The 25,293-nt window shown below is 37.4% G+C and overlaps 3 protein-coding genes across 3 annotated transcripts in view; 1 reads left to right on the top strand and 2 right to left on the bottom strand.

The window, feature by feature from the left end:
- Positions 1 to 8,612, bottom strand: part of LOC122085525 (outer mitochondrial transmembrane helix translocase-like) — an 11,769-nt gene extending 3,157 nt beyond the window's left edge. Inside the window, exons 1-2 of the mRNA XM_042653997.1 lie at positions 8,460 to 8,612; positions 1,114 to 1,414 (exon numbers count right to left, since the gene is read on the bottom strand). Of these exons, the coding sequence (XP_042509931.1) occupies positions 1,114 to 1,414; positions 8,460 to 8,612 (454 nt within the window). The remainder of the gene's footprint in view (positions 1 to 1,113; positions 1,415 to 8,459) is intronic.
- A 2,880-nt stretch (positions 8,613 to 11,492) lies between these two features.
- LOC122085949 lies at positions 11,493 to 16,220 on the bottom strand. The gene is made up of 6 exons (XM_042654576.1): positions 15,902 to 16,220; positions 15,623 to 15,826; positions 15,461 to 15,540; positions 12,472 to 12,547; positions 11,982 to 12,110; positions 11,493 to 11,900 (listed from the first exon to the last, which is right to left on the bottom strand). The coding sequence occupies exons 1-6, from the start codon at positions 16,025 to 16,027 to the stop codon at positions 11,751 to 11,753; spliced, it is 765 nt and encodes a 254-aa protein (XP_042510510.1). The 5' UTR covers positions 16,028 to 16,220; the 3' UTR covers positions 11,493 to 11,750.
- Positions 16,221 to 19,846: 3,626 nt separating this feature from the next.
- Positions 19,847 to 22,380, top strand: LOC122086328 (putative disease resistance protein At1g50180). Its single transcript, XM_042655092.1, has 3 exons — positions 19,847 to 21,043; positions 21,227 to 21,325; positions 21,955 to 22,380. The coding sequence occupies exons 1-3, from the start codon at positions 19,847 to 19,849 to the stop codon at positions 22,378 to 22,380; spliced, it is 1,722 nt and encodes a 573-aa protein (XP_042511026.1).
- Positions 22,381 to 25,293: the final 2,913 nt, after the last annotated feature.

Below are 25,293 nucleotides of genomic sequence, written 5' to 3'. Positions count from 1 at the left end.
ATTTCATCAAATCCGGGATGTGTATGGTTCTGAAGGATGAACCGGCTATGGATAGTTCTATAAGATTTCATTCTTGAACAAAAATCCATTTTTTTTATTTATGATTTGAAGACCAATGGATGTACCAGTGACAAGAAATGATGATGAGCAAATTGCAGGTGTTAAAAGGGCAGAGGATCCAAAGGATATCTTGGCTTAAAATAGTTAGATGAGACATGGGGGGGCTTTGGAACAAACCCTATAGATAGCATTACTAGAGTAAAAATGCAAAACATGATTCATGTGATTGACAAGCAGCTGGGCAAAGGCTTTAGAGAGTTCAGTTCCACTTCCTAATGTCATAATATTATGTAAAATAACTTTGATGTGCCATTCCAAAGTCTAAAGCATTAAATATATATATATATATATATATAAGAAAGAATGCTACCCGCTGGCGCAGGTACATGCCTAAACACAGTGGATGCTGAAAGAACGTGATGCCCCGTGCTGAAGATGTTCCCGCACGCCCTCCTATTGGTCCACATGCTGGAGTGTACCTACGGCAGCGGGGTAGGTTCTCTTGCCCATATATATATGTATGACAGCAGAAATTGTTGCAATGAAAGAAACAGATATACAGAATACTGTTGTTTGTACAAGAAGGAAGGCGAAACCCAAACAAACCCTCAAGGGGGACTAGTTAATAGGGTAAGGACCCACACACAGACACCCCTGTTCACCAATCCACTGTTAAATTCATCAGCTAAGGAGTTGTCATATTAATATCTCCCGGATTTTCTTAAACTCGATACATATCATGTTATTGTTTGACAGGGCTTGAAGGATCAATTAAGGCATTACCAGGTGATATGAGTCTGATACACAAATCTAAGTGAAAGATAATCCAGTATCTAATTCCATTAAACAATTCATGGTACCATAACATTCTTTTAACCCACTCTTTTCCTTTAGTGTGAGTAAACAAAACCATCAGCTTACATCTAAATATATAATGCATCCCATAATATGTAAAATGATAATGATAAACTCATCCAGTTATGCATATAAAACAAAATAAATAAATACTTTTTATATGCCAGTCAAAATAGTGTGAAGATAGCAGAAACTTACCAAGTTTTTGTGAATCACCATACCATTTGCTCAATAAAGTAGACATCCTGACATTAATAAAGGCAGCTCCAGACTCCTTTGCAATGGCCTTGGCAAGCATTGTCTTTCCAGTTCCTGGTGGTCCATATAACATTATCCCTTTCTGTGGACTGAGAAGCTTCCCATGTGCAAACAACTCAGGTCTCCGTAATGGAAGAATTGCCAATTCAAATAATGATTGCTTGATATTTTCCAAGCCTCCAATAGAGTCAAACTCCACATTAATATGGTCAGGGTTTATAACATCACCAGCTATCACATCCTGTGAGATCACCAAAATATAATGAAGACAGGGTCAAACAAAACAGACAGAGAAGCATACTATTTTCATTTATGTTGACAAGTAATAATATTTTCTCTTTTTCAAAGTTTTGGTATCTTTTTACTGCTTTTCAACTAGACAATTCTTTCTCCACTAAAGTAGGGGGTGTCAATCTGTCGGTCTGGCTCGGTTTTAGGTTTTAGTTTGGATTGAGTCGGTTTCAGTATGAAAAAGTTGAAATCGAAATTGAATCAATAAAGAAATTTTGGTTTTAGTCTGATTTTGGTTTCGATGCGGTTTGGTTTCAGTTTGTCTTCGGTTTCTTAAATCGATTTGTAACCGGGTTGATTTTGATTTTTGGTCCAATTTGGATTCGACTTTCCATACAAATGTTTACAAAACTATGCATATTTTGATCTTTTTATTGAATTTTGGAGTGTTTCGGTTTCTTACCGGTTTGGTTTCAGTTTCGGTTCGAGTTTTGTGCCGGTTTTGGTTTGGTTTCAGGTTCATCCGGTTTCCGGTGCGATTCAGTTTGGTTTTGGGGTTGCAATACTCAAAACCGAACCGACCCAATAAGGCTTCGGTTTGGTTCGATCCGTGTTGTTATCGGTTTGATCCGGACAATTTTACCGGTTCGGTTTAAGAATTGACACCCCTAATTGCAAGCCATCAAAAAGAACATTGTTGAAATATTTCAACTAGAAAATAGAACAGAATATTAGGTTAAACTCAACATGGGCTTTATGCGCAATGTAATATTTTTTATGGATAATCTGGAATGTAACATTTTTGTGTCGTATTCACAAATCAAATCAATTACTTGATCCACTTGCACTGTAACACAGCAACCCTCATATTACACAAACCAAATTGAGAAGCCTCATTAAATAAACTCTCAAAGTCCCCCCCACCCCACCCCACCCCACCCCACCCCAATTTTCAGTGAAAATTAGCTCCCAATGTTTAAATAGTCACCTATTTTTTTTTTATAGTTCTATTGGGCATTATTATTGACCAGCAATGACATATTCATTAGCACTCCCAAAAAAATGGTACTCAACACTATTCACATAAACTTTGACCCACCAACCTAGATTCCAGATTAGGAATCAAATATCAGATCTACTGCTCCACAAGCCCACATCTGAACTATTTTCCTAATAATACAGGGCTGAAAAGGCCGGCTGGTTTGTTGATTTCAGGGGCCTGCGACGGGGAAAGAAAGAAAATAAAAGAAGAGACAGGGGGCCGCTTTTGGGACTGTGAACAGTACCCTGAGAAAAAACGTAAACAGTAAATAAAGAAGAAAATAGGAGAAAGGAGAAGAGTTCTCACAGCTCAGTTGTAATGAAAAACATTTCATTAACTATCGATTAAGGGGTGTTATATGTATTTAAAGAACCCAAAAAAATAAAACACTCCTAATATCTAGTTTCTTAAAATAAGTAAACTTACTTTAGAAAATACAATTTAGAACTCTATAACTTACCAAACTACTGAATTCTCAAACAAAAACCAAACCTAGTAGAACTCTTCCAGACTTATCTATGAGAGCTTAGGAATGGGTCCCACAAGGTCTCTATAACAACTACGATTATATAATTACTAAAATAACTTCTAGTCTGTCGGTCCCACTGGCCCACCATTAATTAAAATACTTATTTTTGTGCACCCCTTTGGTCCCCCTTTTATGCCTTATAATGCAGCCCCATTACAAACAAAACCCAAAGTATTAAATGCCCATACAACCTATAGATAATGTAAAAAGGACCAATTTTTGGACTGACCCCGTAATAGAGATGAAATCCACGAATTCAATAGCAATGTATGAAATGAGGTAGATGGAGCACTTGGTGAGCAAGAAGTTCCAAATGTGAAAGAGGAGAATGAAAGAATCACAAAGCAAAATGTTTATGTCAACTTTCACCCTGCAATATTTTCTGTTTTTCAATCAAAGATTTTAGGGTTACCTTTCCGTAAAAAGGCTTATTATTTTTCCCCCTGCCAATTGCCAAGTTGTGGAATCACACAGCCAAGCTCATTTAAGACAAATATTAGGTTTTGTATTAGTTACACCTGTACAGCCTCTCTGCAAAGCAAATGTAAATCTGTGTACATTATGACTCTCCTCAGACCCAGCAGTGGTAGGAGCCTCGTACACTAGGTACACCCTTTTTTTATTAGTTACATTTGTGCCGAAATTTAGAGGCAGAAGATGCAGTTAAAGTAAACCAGAAATGACCCATATCAGTCTTTTGATTGGAAAGGAATTACAAAGAAACATATGGGATATTTTGATTACTGATTTCACATCACTTCTGTTATAGCCATATGCATCACGGCATAACAACACTGGATGGATTAGTCAATCAAAATTTCCCTATTGAGCATGGTGAAACGGTCTGCACACACAAAAAGGTTTATGCACTTAACAAGTTATTAGCCATATGTCTCGCCACGTACCAACACTGGATGGATTGGTAAATCCAGTGACAATGGTGAGCATCGTGGAGAATTATTGGACTTCTGCAGAGTGCAGAGGAAAAAAAAAAAGATTTATTTTTCACTTTTATTAGGTTAGAACGTTTCAAGACTTATGTTTCTTGATTATGTAGGTTGGAGATATCTTTTAAACTTGTTCCTATTTCTTTGTGCCGAAAATGCATGTTAGTATACCAACAAGAATATCACAAACAGAAATAAAATAATCTTATAATTGGATCAAGGGTTATCCAACACGAATCTGCTAGACACCATAGTTTTTAAGGCATTGTTAAGGCGTCGCCTTACTGACGCCTTGGCGTTGATGCAATCTATAGATGGTAAGACAGTGCTCCGCCTTATGTGAAGTGGCGCCCAAGGATTAAAGTATCGGTATTGATCGCCATATCGGTCGGTCAAAATTAAGATATATATCGGAGGGTATCTATCGCATTTGAGATATGCTAAGATACGCTAAAGATACGCACATAAATGGATAGAGAATACATTTTTATACACTTTTGCATAAAAAAAAACAGTTAAAAAAAGCTATATACAACATACAGAATACATAAATACTTAAATAGAGGGTATCGTATTGATAGACAAATATATTGAGTTGAAAATGTTCAAATATATCGTAGAGGGTCAATACTTGTAATTATCATTTGAAATCATGTATTTAGTAATTATAAGTTGTGACATTATTTTTAAAAGTTGAATGAACTAAATTTTCTAAAAAAAAAAAAAAATTGGAATTTTTTTAAAAATTAATTTCGGAATAAAAAAAATTTAAGAAAATATATTTTTTTGAGAAAAATCAAAATTTTCCATGGAAGTTGTAGAACACTTGTTTTTACAGAACATATAAAAAATCTAAACATTTTTAACCATTGAGCATGAGTAGATCTAAGAAATTTGAAAAAAATTGAAACCCTCATTTTCTCTTGAAAAAAATATGTAAATCCTTATAAATCCAATGATTTCATGTAATAATGATGCACAAAATGTGATTCTAAGTATGATGAACCTTAGATTTGTAAAAAAACTTGAAAATCTAAGGTTAAAGTTGAAAAAAATGAGTAAAGATTCAAGAACTTAATATTCAAAATTTGCAACTTTCAAGTTCAAGGTTCTTCTTGGACTATGTTTTTCTCATTCTTTGAACCATTCACTTCCACAATGTTTCTTTCAATCTACCATTTGAGTCTCCAAAAAGGTGTGTAAATCAAAGGAGAAGAAAGAAGAAAAATATAGAAAACTGTTGGTGAGAGTTTGAAGTGTTTGTTTCAAACAACAAAAGACACATTCACACTTAAGTAGCCGTATCGTACCGATACGATACGATACGATTCAATACAGTTGATACAGTCGATACGTACTGATACTCACGGGAATTTTTATATTTTCAAAAGTTCGTATTGTAGAATATCGTACGTATCGATACCATATCGATATGGTACTACCGATATGCCGATACACAAAAGAGGGCCAAAAATTCCCTGTAGCGTATCGGTATGTATCGTGCCGATGCCTACCGATACGGCACGATACGCACCGATACTTAAAACCATGGTGGCGCCTTATGTTTTTTTTTTTTTTAACACATTTTAAAATTACTTGATGATGATTCCAAATATGTATTTTTTTATTGGTAAGTGTATGATTTTGTTAACACTTGAGATGTATGGGATCAGCTTTACTCCACAAAAAATAATCAAAACAAACAAAACAAAAATACGATTCATAAACAGGGTTTGGATTTTGTCAAGGGTTTTAAGAAATGGCTTTGAGAAGGAATCAAGGAATAAGGAAGAACCACTGATCCAAGCGATCATTTTGCTCCGGCAACGGTGATCTTGCTCCGGCAACGGTGACCTTCATTCTTCTTTGACAGGAGTAGAAATATAGTGGATGACCTTAGGGCTTAGGTACTCATTTTGGTATCATAGAGGTAAGTATAATAAATACTTGTATTTTGTGTCTTCTTTCTCTATATTTATAATTTTGTTTCATAATTATGTATTTATATTATATGTTAATATGTTATGATGATTGATGATTGATGATTGATGAAGATGAACTTAGTTTATTCACTTTATTGATTTGTTTTCTTGATGAATATCTTATATTGGTATGAATATGAACCTTTAATATTTATTTAGCATATGAGTAATAGGATTCAACTAGGATTTGAGTCAAAATAGATTGGTTTTATAAAAAAAATTACACAGAAACGCTTTAGTCAATAAAGTGACGTTTTATGCCCGCCTTATCGCTAAGACGCTCCGAAAGACCCTCATACGGCTCCGTCGCCTTACCGCCTTAAAAACTAAGTTGTTTAGCATCAAGTTCTTCTTTGGTACATTGGGATGGAATTTTATAATTTGGGTTGAGACTTGGGCTGAACCATCAAGTTCAGCTTTTGAGTTATCATCTTGGGCCAGCTAGGGTCTCCACCAACCAGACATTCCCAGTCACATCCCTTGGCATAGGTTCTGCAAAAGTTATGCGATACTAGATAGCTGCCTCAATTTTTGGGTGAATGTACCAAGCAACCACGTACAGATAGTTTACAACGTGAATAATTGATGGTGAAAATAAATATCCAAACAAGTTTTGCAACCATGGGTATTCTATCATAGACAACCCTTTTAACTAGTGCAACAAAAGAGAAGTGGCAACTTCCCAGGGAAATATCAATCAGTGAGTTGGAAAGTCGATGGAATATTTTTTACAGCTGTGGGGAACACCACGTTCATAAACCATTATTCACAACAGAAGCCCCATCAAGGTTATTGACATAGAAGCAAAGTCAGAAACTCTTGGAACAAGAGCAATTGGGAATTTGAAGCTTCAAGATTGGAGGATGGATTTTTTGCCTTGAGAAAAGTCAAACATATCGAACTGTTGACGGGCTGAACGATTGGTTTCTAGAAAATTTGGGCTCAGCAGGTCCATGGAAAAGCCTAAGCGCCTAGGCACTGAGCCAAGGCTATAGACTAGGTTTGCAACAACGCAATATTACATATTCTACCAATTGAAGAGGATCACATGAGACCATCAAGTCGGCAACTGAAAATTTTGCAAGCACAAGCACAAGCACAACAGGAACAGACACTAGGCCATCATTTCCCTCACAAGAATATCTACTCCTCTGTGCTTCCAGTGCCATCTCTACTCTTTGATTTTTTAATTTAACAAGATAACAGTAGGAAGTTAGTTATTCCGAACTGTCTCAATAAAACAAGGATGAAAGTACCAAAGGCGGAAATTTTTCTTTCTCCACAGGCCCCACAAATCTCAAAACACAACCGAAGTTCAAATTTCAGAGCAGAAGCATCACAAAAGGAAAGCATGTGATGTGGATTCGAGGGAATCGGATCGCTTAAGGCCCATAAAAATGACTAAAAATCTCAAATTTGATGGTTGAAGGGTATTCTTGTAATTTTAGAAACAAGCAGGGCCTTAGAAATAATTAAATGGCAGCTAGGGTAGTTCTAGAACTAAAAACTTTAATATAAGGGCTTATCCTGAATTTTTTTTAAGAAGAATGACAGAATTGTGAATAACTTGAAGTTTCTAATAAAGGGTGGCAAAATGATAAATAGATGATGACTCAAACATAAGGGAATTCTCAAAAGGGAAACAACGTGTTAGATGGGAAGGGTAGATCTGAAATTAAGAAATAAATAGGTTAAGTGCAAATAATAGGAGAAGATGAGGGGTATTTCTGGGATCTGATAAAGTAAGGATGTAAAACCTAATAAGGTTTTCTTCCTCCTAGCTCACGATGGAACTCAAACCAGCCGTAGCAGAAAATCTTCAAATCAACAGAACTCCTTCGGCGAGTCTCTTGAATCTGACTGATAAACACTTCAAGCAGGAAGCAAGAGGAGATTTGTTGCTTCTACTACTCAGGTTAGGCGGTAACAGGGGAACCAGTTCTGAACTGGGTCGCAAAGTTCACCACAGAGGCTGAATCTGGTCGCAAAAACTCTGCGGTAAGGTCGCCTTAGGAAGGTGATTCTAGCCCCAAAGTTTGGAGGTGAAAACACTTGTATCTAGGGAGATACAGTCGATTCCTTGAGCTGTATTTTGTCGCCCAGAACAGGGGCTGTGAAAGAGATCACCAAGAAGTAGAATGGAAAAAGGAAATGAAAATAGGGGAAAAGAAGAAGATGAGAAGAGAACAATCAGACTAATAGAGAGGAAGAAAAAAGAATATCAGAGAAAGAAGAAGGGGAAAGATAGAGAGAATCGGCAGCCATGGTTTCAAAACCAAAAAAAAGAAACTACTTGAAAGGAAACTATTCTAAAATTAGAAGTTAGCTAATTTAAAAAGAAATTATTTCTAAAACAATAGAAAATCAAATCAAAAAGATTTTATTTTTCCTAAATCCATCGTGCATCTGCATCAGCATGTTCTACCATGCAATTATGGTCATAGATTTAATGTTCTTAACATCACAGCACTAACTATTACCAAATATGTAAATTTGTCTAAGCTAATAAGTAACTGCTACCGAATTTGAAGCGGAAAATTCATGAGATACCATGCCTCGAAAGAATTGGTCTTAATAAGAGGGCGACCTAATGGCTTGCCAATTTCTTTCACCTTTTTGGTGGTTACGGGATTTGGTTTTTGTAGTCGATGATAATAAAGTAAAACCAAGTAGCCCATAACAGCGCTCGCTGCGGCCAATTGCTCCATGAGATACATCACTCCTCTTCCCATGTCTCTATGACCCCTTCAAACCTTAAGCTTATTTCACTTCTTGCAAGAGATTTTGGATTGAATACAAAAAAGAATGAGCTTCAAATCCCTTGCCCGGAGGGAAAAGATGGAAACAGAAATAATAAAATCATCATTGGAATAAAAAATATATATATATATATATATTAATTACTTGAGAACGAACCAGTTTACCTTAGAACTCCATATCGAAATTCCTCCTTCAAATAATAGTTCTTGCACACTACTTGAGAAAACTACGACCCACACGCCCTCTCACACTCACATTCACAAATTAGAGAATGGAGAGAAAGAAGTAACGTGAGAGATGAGAGAGGAGGTTTAGAAAAAAAACTATAGCTTCCTTGTCCCTTTTATAATAAAACCCTTCATGGATTTCTCGTCTCCTCCAATCTTTGTTTCTAAACAGAGAACCTCAAAATTTTCTATTTACTTCTAAAACGGAAGATGTAGAATTTAAAAGAATTGTTATCTTTCTTTATTATGGTATTAGTATAATCAAATTATATTTTATACACTACAATAAATAAAAATATAATTAACTATTTCATATTACTAAATATTGTCATGCAATATTAATTTTTTAATTTATACATAAGATCTTCAATTTTTCCAATATCCCATGATGAGTTAAAGGATATGTAATTTAATACTGTTTAACCCAGCATTGTACATGTCTGTTTTAAAGATTCTGTGAACATGATTGGACGTCGAAAGAATATTTCAAATAAAAATTAATAAATCAAATATTTAATTTTTAATATTGTAAACAATTTACAAAAATGACACTAGTATCAGACTTCTATCAGATCAAGTGAAAACATTCTCTCTCCTTGATATTTTCCAATTAAGGACAGTGGATCACATGTTGACGATCTTTTTCATTAACAATATATGACCATGTGTCCAGTGTATCGATATATAATCTGTTAGACGTCAACTATTGGTTTATCAAAACACATGATACAACACTGCAACAAATAAAATCTCTCATGTCAAAGGTAAAATGATGGGTACGAATCTTGTCTTTATACAACAATGTCCGGTCCTATCCCTAATTAAAAAAAAATTGGGTGAAAAACCATGAAACGACTTACAACCCAAACATAACCTTATCTCAACTGAATGAGGTCGGCTACGTGGATCTAAAACTATAAAATAATAGAAAGTAAAGAAGCATAAAAGATAAGTTAAAAGGAGAAAATATGGAGATAAGTTAAGAGGGTATCGTAGAATATAGATACGCATCATGGAAACATTTCTTATAGGGGGTCAGCAACACAGGTTCTTGTCCTCCACAAAACTCTATCCGAAGTCATACTAGGGTCGAGCCCTACAATTTGGGTGAGAAACCATGAAACGACTTACAAGCCTAATAAATACATGTCATGCATAAATGAAAATAAATAATCTTATTAATAAACCGGGTTTTATGGACATACATATCCAACAATATTGCTCTTTTTTCCTCTCCTCACTATGGTGTTGAGCTTATTGGCACTAATTTTCCTACCCAATTAAGCGGGCTTCTTTAGCGACTGCTTTTAAATGCTCTTGCTTTTGCTGTGTATTTGCTCTCACGTTTTTAAGAATCAGAATCAGAATCGTTCACCTCTCCTGATTTCCCCAATATTCATTTTTATCAATAATTTTTAGCTTTTTTTTAATTCTTTTAGTAAGTAAAATGGCACATGATAAATAAAATATACATAAATCCTCGTGGTCATCCTTACTTGCCACACTTATTATAATTAGTCATAATCTATCAATCTTTTTGCATAAATCCTCGTGGTCATCCTTACTTGGAATCTATACATGGCCGACCCCAATAAGATTTTGGATGTCGTTGTGTAAATAAAACATACTTGTTGTATCATAATCCTCAAGTTTATTATTATAATTATCATTAAAAAAAAAAAAAAAAAAAAGAGAGAGAGATCGTTGATCCTCACTAACATGGTGAATTATAAGCTTTTGAACGTATTATGAATACAAGGTTGCAAGTTTGATGGCATTTTGTACATTCGTAAATAAGGGGTAGGAATAATGATCCAATCACATGGTTTATTGTATTGTCACTTAGGAAAACCCTTAGTTGCATGCCCAGCGGCATCCACCAATGAATTTTTTGCAACAAAAATTAAAGATTTTTTTATTTGTTTGGGCGATTCCAATCTGAATGAATTGATTGTAGTCAAGGAAGATGGTGTCACATAGGCCTGTGTTACGAACCTCTATTCGTCATGAGGAAGATTGATCCCATGGTGTCGTAAGGGAATTTGAAAGGGTTGATATGCTTATGAGCTAGCTTTTAGGATCGAGTTCTCCTCAAGTTCACATCAATGGTGTTAGATTAGTCGATCCTTAATCTCTACCCTTGTATGAAATAAATAATCCGATGTCAAAGTAAAAACAGAGAAGAGAAAAAGATTTTCATAGGAATTAGTGAAACCAATTCCATGAAGATCTTACCCATGTTGCACTAATCCACCCTTCGTGTGTGAGGGAGAACCCCTTAAGAAAGAGCTCTCAGTGAATGATTCCTCCGTCATACGGTCTACCAAACCGCCATTCTTAAAATGCATACCGAACACATCCTAAAAGTTCTGCCTGCAACCTATATATATATATATAGAGAGAGAGAGAGAGAGAGAGAGAGGTCCAAGATTCGCTTCCTTATGGTTTCAGTCCCTTACCTCACCTGAGAAAGGGGAAAAGGGAAGGGATGGGCGTTTGTTTCCCTTTTATGGGCAATGTGATTAAGCTGGGGCCGGTTAATTCTGAGCTTTGTTACATTGATTATATGCATACATCCTATCTTTGGTGCGTAGCATTCAATTTTGTAAAAGTAATTGATTGCATGGATCAATAACAAAATATTTTACAGGCCTCGCTCCTCTTCTCAAATTCAAAATGGTTCTTTATGGTTGATGGCATACAGTACCTTCCAGGAGATTTGAGGTGAACCCAGTGTCATCAATGACTATAATCAATCCAAAAACTCCCTTAATGGAGATAAATACCTCATGAACCTAACAAAGCAATGCATATTCATTAAATTGCATCCCTCACAACCGTGCACCTCCCACACTTGTCTTAGTCGATACTTGTATCATTCGAGTCACCATTTTCTTCTGGGTGTCGGTGTTCATCCAGTGGCTTTCTGTCAACTCTTCTCTGTCCTTGAATCTCATTACTTGATTTTTCTCCGGCAGAGGGCGGATTCATTTTTTCTTTTTCCCTTCCCTGATTTAACAATTCAAGATGCATTGTTGATTACTTATATCCAACAAAAAATAAAAAAAGGGGATCACGAAAATCCAATACCTTCTCTGGAGATCCTTGATGATCCTCAAAAGAAACATCCTTTTGCCTGGTCATCGATGAGAGAGACTTTAGAGCTGCACCAAATTGTTGGAAGCCCTGAAGGTCTCCATTACTAATGCTTGCCTCAAGCTGTCAATGTGTTAAGGCGTTGTGAGATTTAAGGTTTGCCAAGGCGGAATCGGATATAAAAAAGGACATTGTAGAAGCAGCCCTTTGTACAGTGGGTCTACAGAGTTGAATCAGACAGAATGAAACCTATCTGACACAACTTTCTGGCTGATCAGTAGTATCCATACTTATTCATTTTGTACAGAGACAGGGAAAGGAAAGCAAATTTTATGGAATACTATAATGGAACTTCTTGGTCAAGTTCCAGTAGACCCTACCATGTATGGTTCATGTCGTCATGACAGTGATATTTTCTTGTAATGAAACCCAAGTTATTATGGAGAAAGGAAAATGAGAAAACGAAGAGAATATCCTAAAATACCTGAATGTGAATAATGCAGAAGACGATGCTAGCAATTGGCAGCCAGCTCTCCTCAGGAGAAAGCGACAAGTTCGTTCTATTGAATTTGAAACAGAATAATGTGAGCAGAACCAAATGTAATTCCCCAGACCAAATACATTGGTAACAAGGAATGAATCAGGAAAACCCTATACAATAACAAATATCCTGTCTCTTGAGTAACAAATGCCATTGTACATTAAAGGAATCAGAATGTAAAGAACATAAGATTAGGAATTCCAGAAATTTTTTGAATAAGACACTTCCAGTTTGACCTTGTAAAATGATTTCAGCTTTTTTCAGAATAACCAAGAAAAAAGATATAACTTTCACAGTTTTTTGGTTTGAAGAGGCAGATTCAGAAAGAATCCATTAAACATCATCTATCCAATGAAATCTTGGAGAAACTTTAAAATTAATCATGTAAAGGGACTTGCTATTTGATTTCGAAAAAGGAAACGAGGGAGAAGGCCAAATAGAATTGTCATAGGGAATAAAAGCATGTGATACAACCAGTCCTTAGTCTCTTCCAGTAACATCTCCTAGTGTTTAAAAATTTATAATTGGGGCTTCTGAATGTTTACAAGCAATCAACCTCCTCCAGATGCAGTATCAGTTCTGATACCACCTATTGTGCTTAAGGAAGCTGCATCCGAGTTGTTCCATGATGAAGGTTTTATCCCTGAGACTCCAATTAGAGATAACATTTTGAAAGGTGACATAGATAGGTCAATCCAGATAGAAACAGTGAATGTTTCTGAATCAGCAGGCAAGGTTAATGTAGCTTTGACATTATTAATGTGAAAGGTGTCACTAATGGGTGCCCACAGAGGCTGTAGTGCTTCAACAGGATCTGGTTCAAGAGAACCTGAGAGAAGTTTCCCAATGGGTTAAAGATGGTGTGTCAAGTTGGTGAACAAATTGCTGTCCTTTGGTAGTTTAGAGAAGGAGGCCTAGCTCCTTTCTACCATTGAAAAGCATAATTAGGCCATTGACTTCCAGCCTAAGCCTTCAGACAAATAACAAGGAATTGCATATTTCAAGTTTTGTAAGAGAACAGAGAAGACGGGAGTGAAGTGTAATGTCCTCATTCGCTTTGTTCCTCGCAATAACAGGAGATTGAGAGGTCAAATTCAGGCCAATGAAACTAAGAATTCTTCAGATGGACTTTGTGGGGTTATTTTTGGGGGTTGGTGAAAGCTTGCTCTAAAATATTTGCATTGTGAATGGAAGATGGGAATTATCATTTAAAATACTAAACTTTGAGGAAATTTAATGGCAAACCACGTCAAGGTTGATAGGACTGGTCCTTATGTTTTCAGAACAGGCAGAACAACAAATCATTGTGTTATTTCAGAGATAATAGAAATCACACAAAACACTGCCATCATTCTCTTAGAATTCCGAAAACTTGAAAAAGTTGTCAATATTTACAAGAAAGTATATATAGGTTCCCAAGTACTGGTAACTGGCAGGCACAAGAGAGGAAGTCCCTATTTAGTATGGGTTGTCATTCCTTTTATTACTAAGGAGATTGGTCAGTTTAGGACTTCCTTAACAGGTTGGTCAAGAGGAGTTGTTAGAATCAATTTAGGTTTGTTTCTTTTCAGTTTCTTTCAGCATTATATAAAGGGAGAGGGTTCTCTGAGCTAGTGGTATGCAGAACTCACCAATCAGGGAGTAGGAGGAGAGCGAGAGGAGCTTCTAACATAGCCTCTGCTGGAAGCTCAGAGATACTTTTCTGTTATTTAAATATGTGAAAGACCTAACAGCCTCCAATGATTTGAAAAATAAAGAAGAAGCTTTGTTTTGTTTTGGTGTGTGGATTCAGGAGTTTTAACTCTTGTGAATTCAAAAGCATTTAGCTACTGCGGATTCAGTAGCAACATGGTGGATTTCAGACAGGGGTGCTGACCAGGTGGATTCTTGATCATATTTCTTTTCTACTTCTATTGTACTTCTCACGTCTGATTAAGCTCAGAAGAGGAATATGTTCTTAGTTAAATCGCAACATCCTCAGTAGGAAGGTGCATCACTTTCTACATGGATGCAAATACTCTTAGCAACTTACACTAATTAATTGCTGCTATCTGAATACCTGACGCAGAATCAATTGGAAGATCATCTCATTAGCTCTTATTGGGGCACATGAAATGATAAAAATGGTTATCCCTTTTAGGTATTGACAGTATGATTGAAGTGGCATTTCACTGTTTAATGGTACACTTTTTCTAGCTTGCCAAAAGCTCAAGTCTATTAGAGTGGTATATTTCAGAAACTTAGAACAACTTTTATTTAGATATTTAATCACTTCATGGACACAAAGATGCATGCAAGAGACAAATCGGATCGTCGTTTTGTTTTATGTTTGAAGGAGATAAAGTCTAATTATTGGTAGTTGCAGAAAGGTTTGGGGAGATAACTGAGCTGCGCCAAGCATGCCCTTGGGAAAAATTCAATTTTAGCAAGGTCCAGAAAAACCAAAATCACAACTATTCCAGCAACTCTTAAGTTTCATCCCAATTTTGCCTTATTCCAGATTGAAAAGGAAAAGGAAAATAATGAGGAGATATAAAGGATGATCCACATTATAAGTATTGCATTTTTTTTTTGGTAATGATATTTTTACAATTCAATTCAGATATGAAGTATTAAGCATAGAAAATGAAACGTCCTTGAAAAAAAAAGTCTGAAATTCCATTCTTTTCAAAACTTTGATCCACTAAAAATTGATAAATTTATAAGGACTTATCATAAAACTCAGGTTTTTTAAGCCAGATTCAGCAAGTGGAGCAAGCAGTTAGCAATTATAGCCTCGAGAGTTTGACAATAAGAAATATAAACAGTCCATGCATTATATTTCTGAGATTTTAGTTTCAGATTTATAGCATTTGCAGACAGAAGATAGATAACTAGTAAGGCAGAAAAAATTTCAAACACCAAAGACATATATGGGACGTAAAAGTTAAACCTGAGGTAAGGGGCCAAGTATACTATGGAGTAGATCACATAACGCCGTCTACCAGTGTCAAGCCAAGCGAAAACCCAACTCTATCGCAAATAGCATGACTAGGTTAGGAGTGTGGTGATTAACACTTGACATAAACATTTAAATGGAGTAATAGCATCTAACCAGCCAATTAAAGTAGGGTATGAAGCTTATGATCCCCATTACAGCAAACCTCGCATCAGTAGCATCGATAGCAGAGTTTTCATCATCTTGAGGAACACCAGAGACCGGGAAAATCAGAGAATTGAGAACACAAGCTCCGATTGCAACCGCAAAAGGGGCGTCCTCAGAAAACTCTGCTCTGCATTTGAAATCCCTGATCCTTCGCTGCAAAAATAAATACATCTTCCTTAGTTTTGAAAATCCAAAAAGGCAATAGACAGAAAGAGCTACTGAAATTACCAGGTTCGCTTTTTTCTTCAAATGTAATGCTCTGACATTGAACAACGGAAGAAGGCAAGGAGTTCGAAGGAGATGGGGCTTGACTGAGAGCAGCGCAGACGGTGGGGTGACACTTTTAAGGATCATGACTCGCCTCAAAGTTTCAAACGACTATCACAACTAACCTGAACCGTTTTGCCATAGACATCAGAGAGAAGCTTGCAAGAGAGGGAACAAAGATATAGAAGGAAGGAGAAACCGGAAAATGGGAAGATGGCGATTCCGAGTCTCCGACTCCAAGTCAGCTCCTAGGGAGCAGTGCCGCCGCATTTGCAAATAGATGCCACTCTACCACCGTATGTCCAGAGTAATTACTCTGCACGTACGTCCAGAGGATAAAGACTTATACCTAAGGGTAAGGGTGTCAATTCTGAGCCCGCAACGGTAAGCCCGACCGAGCCCGACATGTTTATGACCCGACCTGGACCAGCCCGATAGCCCGAAAATTTTATTAATCAGGCATTCACAGTGCATGTAGCTAACCCATCGAGTGCTCGACCAAATCAACACGTTTATATGCCCGACTTGTTGTAGCCTGACCTAGCCCGACCCCCTTTAATACTACATAAAATTCCTATTTTGCCATTACTAGTAAGAAATTAATTAAATTTTCATACCCTTTGCTTTGTAGTATGATTTAATTTAATTAAACTTTATTTTGTAAGTTGTAATGGTCATAATCTCTTTTTTTTTTTTTTTTTTTTTAATGAAGATATAATCTCATGTCACTTATCTTCTTTGTTAAATATTTGAGTCACATATTTTTGGGTCTTCACCCACTTTAGAATAGAATTTTAAGGTAGGTACATTTAAAGCCCGTTTAGAGCCCATTTAGACTTAAATAGGTCCGTAGCCCGGTTAAAGCTCGGTTAAGGCATGTTTAAGGAAGCCCGATTAAAGGTCGACACCGGCCGGTCAGATTATAAACCATGCCATGTGCCCCAAAGCTAGGCCCGTTTAAGTAAACAGGTGTTCACGGTGTAAAGCTTCCAAGTGGTCAAGCCTGATTAGGCCTGATCAAGACTGGCCTGACCCGACTGGTTGACACCCCTATAGTGGTATCATTTTTGGGGTTTGACATGTTTACGGCTCGACTTAGACTAGCCTGATTAATAAATGTGTCGGGCTTACATAGGCAGTTCAAGGTAGGGTTGTCAATCAGTAGAGCTGGGCCAGTCTTGGTTGGACCTAGCTGGGCCTGTACCTTTGCACCATGACCTGCTTATTTAAGGATTAAGTCAATCTCGATTGAGCTCAGTTTGGCTTGAGATTTAATTGGGCTTCTACTAACCCAGTCGTAATCGGGCCTTAAACAACTAATGGTTCGGCTTTAATAGGGTGGGCTCGATCGGGCCTATCGGGCCAGGCCTGAATTGACACCCATGGTTCATGGTGCACGGTGTAAGCCCGATGGCCACCCAATAAGCCTGACATGTTTACAAGCTTGACTTACTAGCTCAATCGTTTATATGGTATATTTTGAATTTTTTTTTTGAGACTAAATTGTTGAATGTAATTAAGTGTAAATTCTTTTCTAAATTGTTGATGATGATTGTACAAAAAAAAAAAAATGTTGATGATTTAAAAAATATATTAAAATTTATAAAATCTAAGACAAATAAAGCCCATTTAAGGCCCGCTTAAGTCTTTAATGGTACATTAGACTATTTAAGGCCTGACTAAGCCCCGATTATGGCTCTATTAGTCCAATTAGTAGAAGCCCAAATAAAGTCAAAACTCGACTGAGCTTGACCGAGCCTGACCTAGCCCAACTAATTTCTTAAACAGGTATTTCATGGTACAAGCCAAGAGGCCCAACTAAGCTCGATTAGGCCCAACCGAGCTCGACCGACCAAGCCTGATTGGTTGGCACCCCTAGCTAGGGTTGTTAATAGGCCAGATTTCTTAAAACCCTAACCCAACCCCTAAGGTCTCTTAATTCAACCAAAATCTAACCAACCCTAGGTCGGGTTGGGATATCTCAGTCTAGGCCCAACCTTATCAGGCTTAGCCCAACCCAACCCTACCCTGATTGACCCTAATTGGGCTGGGGTTGGGTTGGCCCAAACAGTGTGATGAATACAAAAAGATTTAGTACGATGAATTAAATAGGGCTAGTAAATAAGTTAAAGGGCAAATGTTTTCTATCTGAGAGTAGCCCCTAAGCTCAGACACAAGGGCACGTGCCCCAAGGAGATGCACGGTGGTCATTGTGTGCCCCATATATGTTTGTGGCGCAGGGGCTGCTCTCGGACAAAAAACTGTCTTGTAAATTAATATCATAAATAATAATGATGGTGGATGGTGTGTAGTGGTGAATTAAAAATATTTGTAGATTAAGAAAATCTAGGTGTGATGCTATGGATGATATAAATTATAATAAATTTATTGTATCAGTAGTGATATATTTTATACACATAGGCTGAGATAGACATAGTGGTTATAGGGGATATGCTAAATCCCCCAACTTTCCCTTGCCAATTTAATTCATTGTTAAAATGTCTATTACGGTAATATGCAAACCAATGAAAGAGCGCATAGAGGCATCAACCACTTAGGGTAAGACTGTCTTTTCATGCAGTTTTATGTATGAACAAAGTGGGGCATAACAAGGTATAATTCGGAGAAAGTTTCCCTTTATCCACTAAGAGGATCAAACTTCAATGGCACCATACTAGGGTTCACAAACCTCCACCAACCAAGGATTTAGTTCTTGGGTATCGGATACTGACATCAATTTTCAATACCGATCATGGATCGACCTGTATGGGCATTGATCGGCCACTTTTACCCCTATTTTTTATAAATAAATATAAAATTTATTGTTTTACCATGTCGATATCGGATCCTGGATACACTAGCCTATAATGATACCATATAATACGATACCATACGATAAGATAAATATGAATATATGATACGATAGGCACGATATGACTGATCAGCATTTATCACCAATAATGTCGACTGTGTCTAAAATAGAAGAAAGTCTAACAATGAAAAGAATGAAATGGCCAAATAACCATTCATCTTTAGAGTCATAGCTTTCACACTTTTCTTGTTTCTTTCATTCCTCCCATTGTGATGATCTGCAACCTTTGGCTACCTTTGGCTTTGATGGCCATCATTTCCTATATGATCATTAACACAGACAGTCACCACCAAAGAATCGGGTTAAAATCGTTTGCAATTCCGATTTGGTACAATTCCGTGAAATACCACCCTCAGGGGGTGACACGTGGCTGATACCAATGCAACGGTCCAGATTTGGTACAACTAATAAAACCTAAAATCAGTGAAGAGTCATTTAAATCAGATCTGGACCACTGCATTGATATTAGCCACGTGTCATCCCCTGAAGATGGTATTTCATGGAATTGTACCATATCTGAATTGCAGACAATTTTTTTTCCCAAATTTTTTCCCAAAGAACCACTTCCTCCCTGCTCTTAGCTGTTAGTTACTGGCTGTTAATGACAGTAGGATCTCAAAGCACAATCATATTCTGTTCCATTAGAAGATCTGGGATCGCCATTACAGGTACATAATTTTACTTTTAGGTATTTCTTTTGATGAAAATTACTTTCACAAGTGTGTAAGAGTGCCCTTATCATCTTCTTGCTACCACAAGTTCAAATTGCTTTAGGGTTTACTATTTCAGAGGAACTCTTAATTAATCTTCAAGATGGCTAATAGAGAGATACTGAAAGAGTCAATTTTGTTCAGGATTTTTAAGTTCAATAATGATAAAATGGGAAATAAAGTAATTCCAAAATCTAATCTTTAACTTACAATAAAAAATGAGCTTCAAGTTTCATCTTATTTTACCTGCACAGATGAGAGAGTAACAGAGGAGCCTAACAAAAGGAACTGAAAACAGAGGAGAAAATTAAGGAGAATCACAACATGGCACAAGCTTTTGTCTCCGCTGTTGCAGGCATACTTGGGGACCTGCTCATTCAGCAATCAATTTTCTTGGTTGGTGTGAAAGACCAAGTGAACGATCTACGGGATGAGTTGATGTGGATACAGAGCTTCTTAGAAGATGCTGATTCAAGGCAAGATGAAGGCCCCATAGTAGTGCGCACTTGGGTATCAAAAATTAGAGATGCTGCTTATGACATTGAGGACATCATCGACACCTATGTCGTCAAGGTTGTGAATGAAGATGTTTTAGATTGTTCCCGAAGGAGGAGACAATTCCTGGGTTCCCTTGAGAAGTATGCCTGTATTTGCCAAAAAGGTGCAAACCTTTATACCATAGGGAAGGAAATTGAAGAGGTCAAAACTCGGATCCGATGGATTGGTGAGGAAATGCAGAGGTATGGCATTAATAGGAAAGATGGCGGGTCACGAGGAGGAGATAGGAGGAGCCTTTCTCCACAAGATAGATTTCAGCAGTTGAGAAGATCCTTTCCTCGAGACGATGCTACTCTCAAAGATATTTTTGGGTTGGACGAAAAAATAGAGAAATTGGCAGCAGAATTAGTGTGCAAGGAAGATCAGTGCCACTCTATTTGCATTTCAGGAATGGGAGGCATTGGGAAGACAACTCTTGCCACAAAGCTCTACAATCATAAAGAAGTTAAGCACCATTTTGACTGTCGTGCTTGGGTGTACGTATCGAAAGACTTCACTGTCAAAGACGTCTTCAAGAGACTTATAAAAGAAGTCAAGCCCAATCTTAGTACAAAGGAATTACAGGAGATGGGGGTGTTCAATGAAGAGGTATATTTGGAAGAGAAGCTCCGTGAGCTATTGAGAGATCGTAAGTACTTGGTGGTACTTGGTGACATATGGAACTTGGAAGCTTGGGAGAGTCTGAACAGAGCATTTCCTCAACAAAATAAGAATAAAGAAAGAGTAATTCTTACCAGCCGCAACACAAAAGTTGCTAAAGAGTGCATCATTCACCATCTACAAACTCTAAATGAAATGGACGGTTGGAAGCTTTTTGTTGTTAAAGCATTCAACAATGATGACTGCCCCACAAATTTGGAGGAATTGGGGAAAGAGATGGTGAAGAAGTGTGATGGTTTACCACTAGCTATCACTGTGTTGGCTGGTCTATTAAGGGGAAAGTCGCTGCAAGAATGGTTTACAGTGAGAGACCGCATCCACCAACAAACTATGATGAAAGAAGGCCAAGGGAAAAACAACCTTCAAAAGATTGTCTTTGAGTTACAATGATTTACCTTATCAATTGAAGGCATGTTATCTCTATATAGGCTTATTCCCAGAAGATCATAAGATAAATGCTGAGCGATTGATTCTTTTGTGGGTTAGAGAGGGTTTTATAAGGTGTGTGAAAGAGATGAAACAATATTGGAAGGTGTGGCTGTGGAGTACTTGAATGAACTGATCGACAGAAACATGCTTCAAGTGGTAAACCAAGATAACTTGGGGAAAGTTTTGTCTTGTCGAATCCACGACCTTCTGCAAGAGTTTTGCATTTCAAAAGGTTGAGAGGAGAACTTTTTAGATTATTATCCTCGTGCCTCATGCTCCTTATCATCTTCAACTATGGCTTCAAGTGTATTCAACTCACGAAGATATGCAATACATTCAGGGATCAGAAGGTGATGATTTTGTTGGTGTATGATGTCTTGCATACCGTTGCAGTTTAATCCAGGGAGTACTGGTGCACCACCTAGACAGGCAGGACGGCGGTCCCGCTAGTCGGTTAGTGGGTCGTGGGGGTTGCAAGGGGGCAGGAGGCCCCCCTGCATAGCAGGGAGTGTAGGGGGGCGTAGCCCCCCGCTTGAATTTTTTATTTGAGGGCAATTGTGTACTTTCCAGATTAGGGTTTTTTCGCTATATATTTGTAGCAAGTGTTTCTTTTTTTGTAATGCAAGCAATACTGAGAGGTGTGAGGACGAGCGCTGTAACCCTATTCTCTATTGATAGTGAAGCAGAATCTCATCTCACCGGGGACGTAGGCAACCTTGCCGAACCTCGTAAAATCCGTGTGCATTGCTTGTTTTGTTTTTCCATTATCTTCTGCATCGTTTTAGAGTTACGTTTCTACAGATTTCTCCAACCTTTCTAAGTCACACCTACGTGCAGTACTATTGTTCAACCAGGGCGATAGAGAATCTCTTCAACAACAGCAATTGGAATCCATTTCAAATATCAGATTGTTGAGGGTGCTTGACCTATCAAATGTTGACCTTCAAGATGGTATGAGATTGCCTGATGCTTTCGGAAAGTTGATTCACTTGAGGTACTTGCGATTGTCTAACACAAGCGCAAAGCTTCTATCATCCATAGAGAGCTTGCGGAGCCTAAAGACCTTAGACTTAGAGTGGAGTGAATGTCATTGGTCTGATATAGCTATTGGTGCTTTATCCAAGCTGACGCAATTAAGGCACTTGCATTTCAATTACTCATACTGGGATGGATGGTTTGGACAAAAAGGTTGTTGCTTTGCCATGAATTGACACCCTAACCACCCTCCAAACTCTATGGTTGGTGGATGCCCTTGTTTGGAAACAAAATGAGATGACCAAATTGATCAATCTCCAAGAACTAAAAATAGAAAGAATAGGAGCATCAGAAGTGGAGTCAGTGTTGTCATCAATTGCTAAGTTGGACAGAATTCAATCATTGACTCTGGAATTATCAACTCAAGAGTATGCATTTCCAATACTAGTTCCCTTGTCTCATTGTCATCACCTTTGAGCTCTAAACTTGGTGGGAAAGATAGAAAGGCTACCAGAAGATCCGTACCATGAATTCCCATCTAGATCGACTGAATTAAGCTTGTGGTTTTCAAGTTTAGGGCCAGATGCAATTGTCAAATTGGAAAAAATTGCCCAACTTAATGTCCCTTTCCTTATTTGCAAGGGCATACATGGGGAAGAAAATAGTATGTTCTGTACTGGGGTTTCCCCAATGGAAAATAATCCTCTGTTTTTCTCATCCCTGTTTTTCCTTGTTTTGCTACCTGCAGACCGCGACACGTGAACAATTTTAAGACCAACGCACCAGATGTAATAATCCTCACACAATCTTGACCGTTGGTCTCCTTGTTGTCCACGTGTCGCGTTCTGCAGGTAACAAAACAAGAAAAAACATGGATGAGAAAAACAGAGGATTTTGATCCTTCCCCAACTCCGTGTCTTACACAATGACACTTTAGAAATAGAGGAGTGGGAAATCAAGGAAGGAGCATTATCGAAGCTTAACCGTCTAATCATTTGACGTTGCTCTAATTTGAAGAAGATACCTATGGGATTGATGTTTGTTGCCTCCCTCCAGGTGTTAGAATTATATGAGATGTATCTGGAATTTTGGCACAGATTCAATAGAGGAGAGGATGCCCATGAAATCGGACACACCCTCCATAAAGACTTATCGTTGATGTTAACTGGACACCTCATCTTCCAATTGTTCTCCAACAGGAAGGAGCCATTGTGGGGGGAAGAAGAACTGGTACTAGTTTACTTTTACTTTTCGGTATTTTTATTTTATTTTTTTCACTTTTACTATTTGATTTGATATGATTGGAACTAGGTTCTTAAAACATGGTGTAGTTAGATAAGATTTATTTAAAAAATAAATTTTAAGGTTCCAAAAAATAAGTACTTGTTTTTATGAAATCAAGTACTTACTTCTTACACTCTTTCTTTGTACCAATTTCATTTGGTCTTATTTACTTAAGAAAATCATAAGTGTTTTGATCTCGTTTTCTTATGTGCAATGATTGTAAGATGTTTATGAAAACATTTTTTTTCTTCAAATCTTTTGTGTATTTCTTTCACATCCCTTTTTTTTTTTTTCCTGGTTGGATGATTTTAGATAATTTATTTTTTATAAATTTTATGTTAAAAAATGGGTTCTTAGGTAACTGTCAATGTTCACAGTAGGAATTAAAATGTGTTGGTTCATTACTTAACCAAAATTTTAGTTCATTGAGGATATTTTTGTTGCCAGGTGAAGTGAGGGAAGGAGGTTCTTTTTAGGTGTTGGAGGGGAAGGAGATTCAGCCCTCGGGACAATGCTAAAGTCAAAATATCAAGAACTCATCACAATTACATATAATTATGAGTGGTGGTTCATATGAATTGATTTCCCAAAGCTTTTTGATGGTGATTATGCTTGATCTTAGACATCATTGACTTTCTTCTCCTAAGCAATCTTTTAGTTGCTTAATTGTGATGCATCCCTAGTATCTGATAGCAGCAGTGGAGGACTTGGATTTATTCTTTGTGATTGTAATGGCAGATCGAAACCATCTATGTTCTTGACCACTCTAATAGGAAAAACAATGGCGATTCAGACAGACGTTCTTCAGGCTATTGAAGATGGTTGGGGCCACCTATTGTCGAATCTGACAACAAATTACTGACCTCCATCCTCATTGGTGAGCGCTCTGACCCCCTAATAACAGTGATTCCTAGCATCCAGTTAAGAATCATGTACTTTTGCTTTTATTCCAAGGGAGGAAAACAGTTTGGCTGACTCCTTGCTAGGAGGGCCCCGGTCCTAGACATGTAAGATTGTTTGCCCCAGTCCTAGACATGTAAGATTGTTTGGTTCACTTTCACTCCATGGCATCTTTCTGCTTCTAACTCGGAATACATGTGTACCACATATTTGTAATATGGGATATATGTGTTCTACATATTCTTATCAGTAAAAAAAAAAAAAGAATTAAAAGAGGGAAGATGTACTCTGTCTGGGAGCGCAGCAGACTACATGTTCTTATCAGTTCACTTACACTCCGGCTTTCTTCTGCCTCCAGTAAGAAATGTAGCACCTGTACGAGTCATTCCACACTTCTAGGGAGTCACAACCCCCCTGTGAGCCCTTGGAATGGTCCCCTGGCCATGGCTTCAACCCTATCTCATGTAGCACCAAAGTCCATGCTCACAAAGGCAAAACCATTACGTAGAACAATAAGAGAAGCTCAGCCAGCCTCACAAGTAAAATGGTCAAAAACCTCAGCTACCACTAACACTGCATGCCCTCGATAAGGCTCTTGGTGATCAAATGAGAAAACATAATTGAAGAATGACTAAAAGAACAAGAAACCATGTTCTCCACAAACTCATATGGAGAATTTACTAATTCATACAGTTGCAAATCTCTAACTCATTGAGAAACAATTTGAAGAATAATTACAGGGTTAGGAGTACATTTGTTAAAGGCTATTTGATTTCCATAATTCCATAGGATGTGGAGAGTAATAAATGATACGCTAAAATTCCCAGTAAGAAAAGTTGTTTACCTTCTTGTCTTTATTTTTTTGGGACAGGATTCTCCACAGCACAATGGGGAGGGAGAATCTCCCACACTACACCAATGGCGTGATAAAAAAATATATCATCCACATTGGTCACACATGGTCA

Source organism: Macadamia integrifolia, chromosome 8 (assembly GCF_013358625.1).
Source record: "Macadamia integrifolia cultivar HAES 741 chromosome 8, SCU_Mint_v3, whole genome shotgun sequence".
NCBI lineage: Eukaryota > Viridiplantae > Streptophyta > Magnoliopsida > Proteales > Proteaceae > Macadamia > Macadamia integrifolia.
The sequence above is the reverse complement of the archived record's forward strand: the minus strand, read 5'-3'. Positions and strand labels throughout refer to the sequence as shown.

Bases quoted from the DNA above. Each gene is read 5' to 3' on its own strand.
- LOC122085949 (XM_042654576.1), bottom strand. From the start codon at position 16,027: ATGATCCTTAAAAGTGTCACCCCACCGTCTGCGCTGCTCTCAGTCAAG. The intron at 15,541-15,622 runs GTTAGATGCTAT...TATTTGCGATAG, and splicing joins TACCCTACTTTAATTGGCTG to AGTTGGGTTTTCGCTTGGCT. The intron at 11,901-11,981 runs GTATTGGATTTT...TTGTTAAATCAG, and splicing joins ATCAAGGATCTCCAGAGAAG to GGAAGGGAAAAAGAAAAAAT.
- LOC122086328 (XM_042655092.1), top strand. From the start codon at position 19,847: ATGGCACAAGCTTTTGTCTCCGCTGTTGCAGGCATACTTGGGGACCTG. The intron at 21,044-21,226 runs GTGAGAGACCGC...TTTGTGGGTTAG, and splicing joins CGCTGCAAGAATGGTTTACA to AGAGGGTTTTATAAGGTGTG. The intron at 21,326-21,954 runs GTAAACCAAGAT...GCATCGTTTTAG, and splicing joins ACAGAAACATGCTTCAAGTG to AGTTACGTTTCTACAGATTT.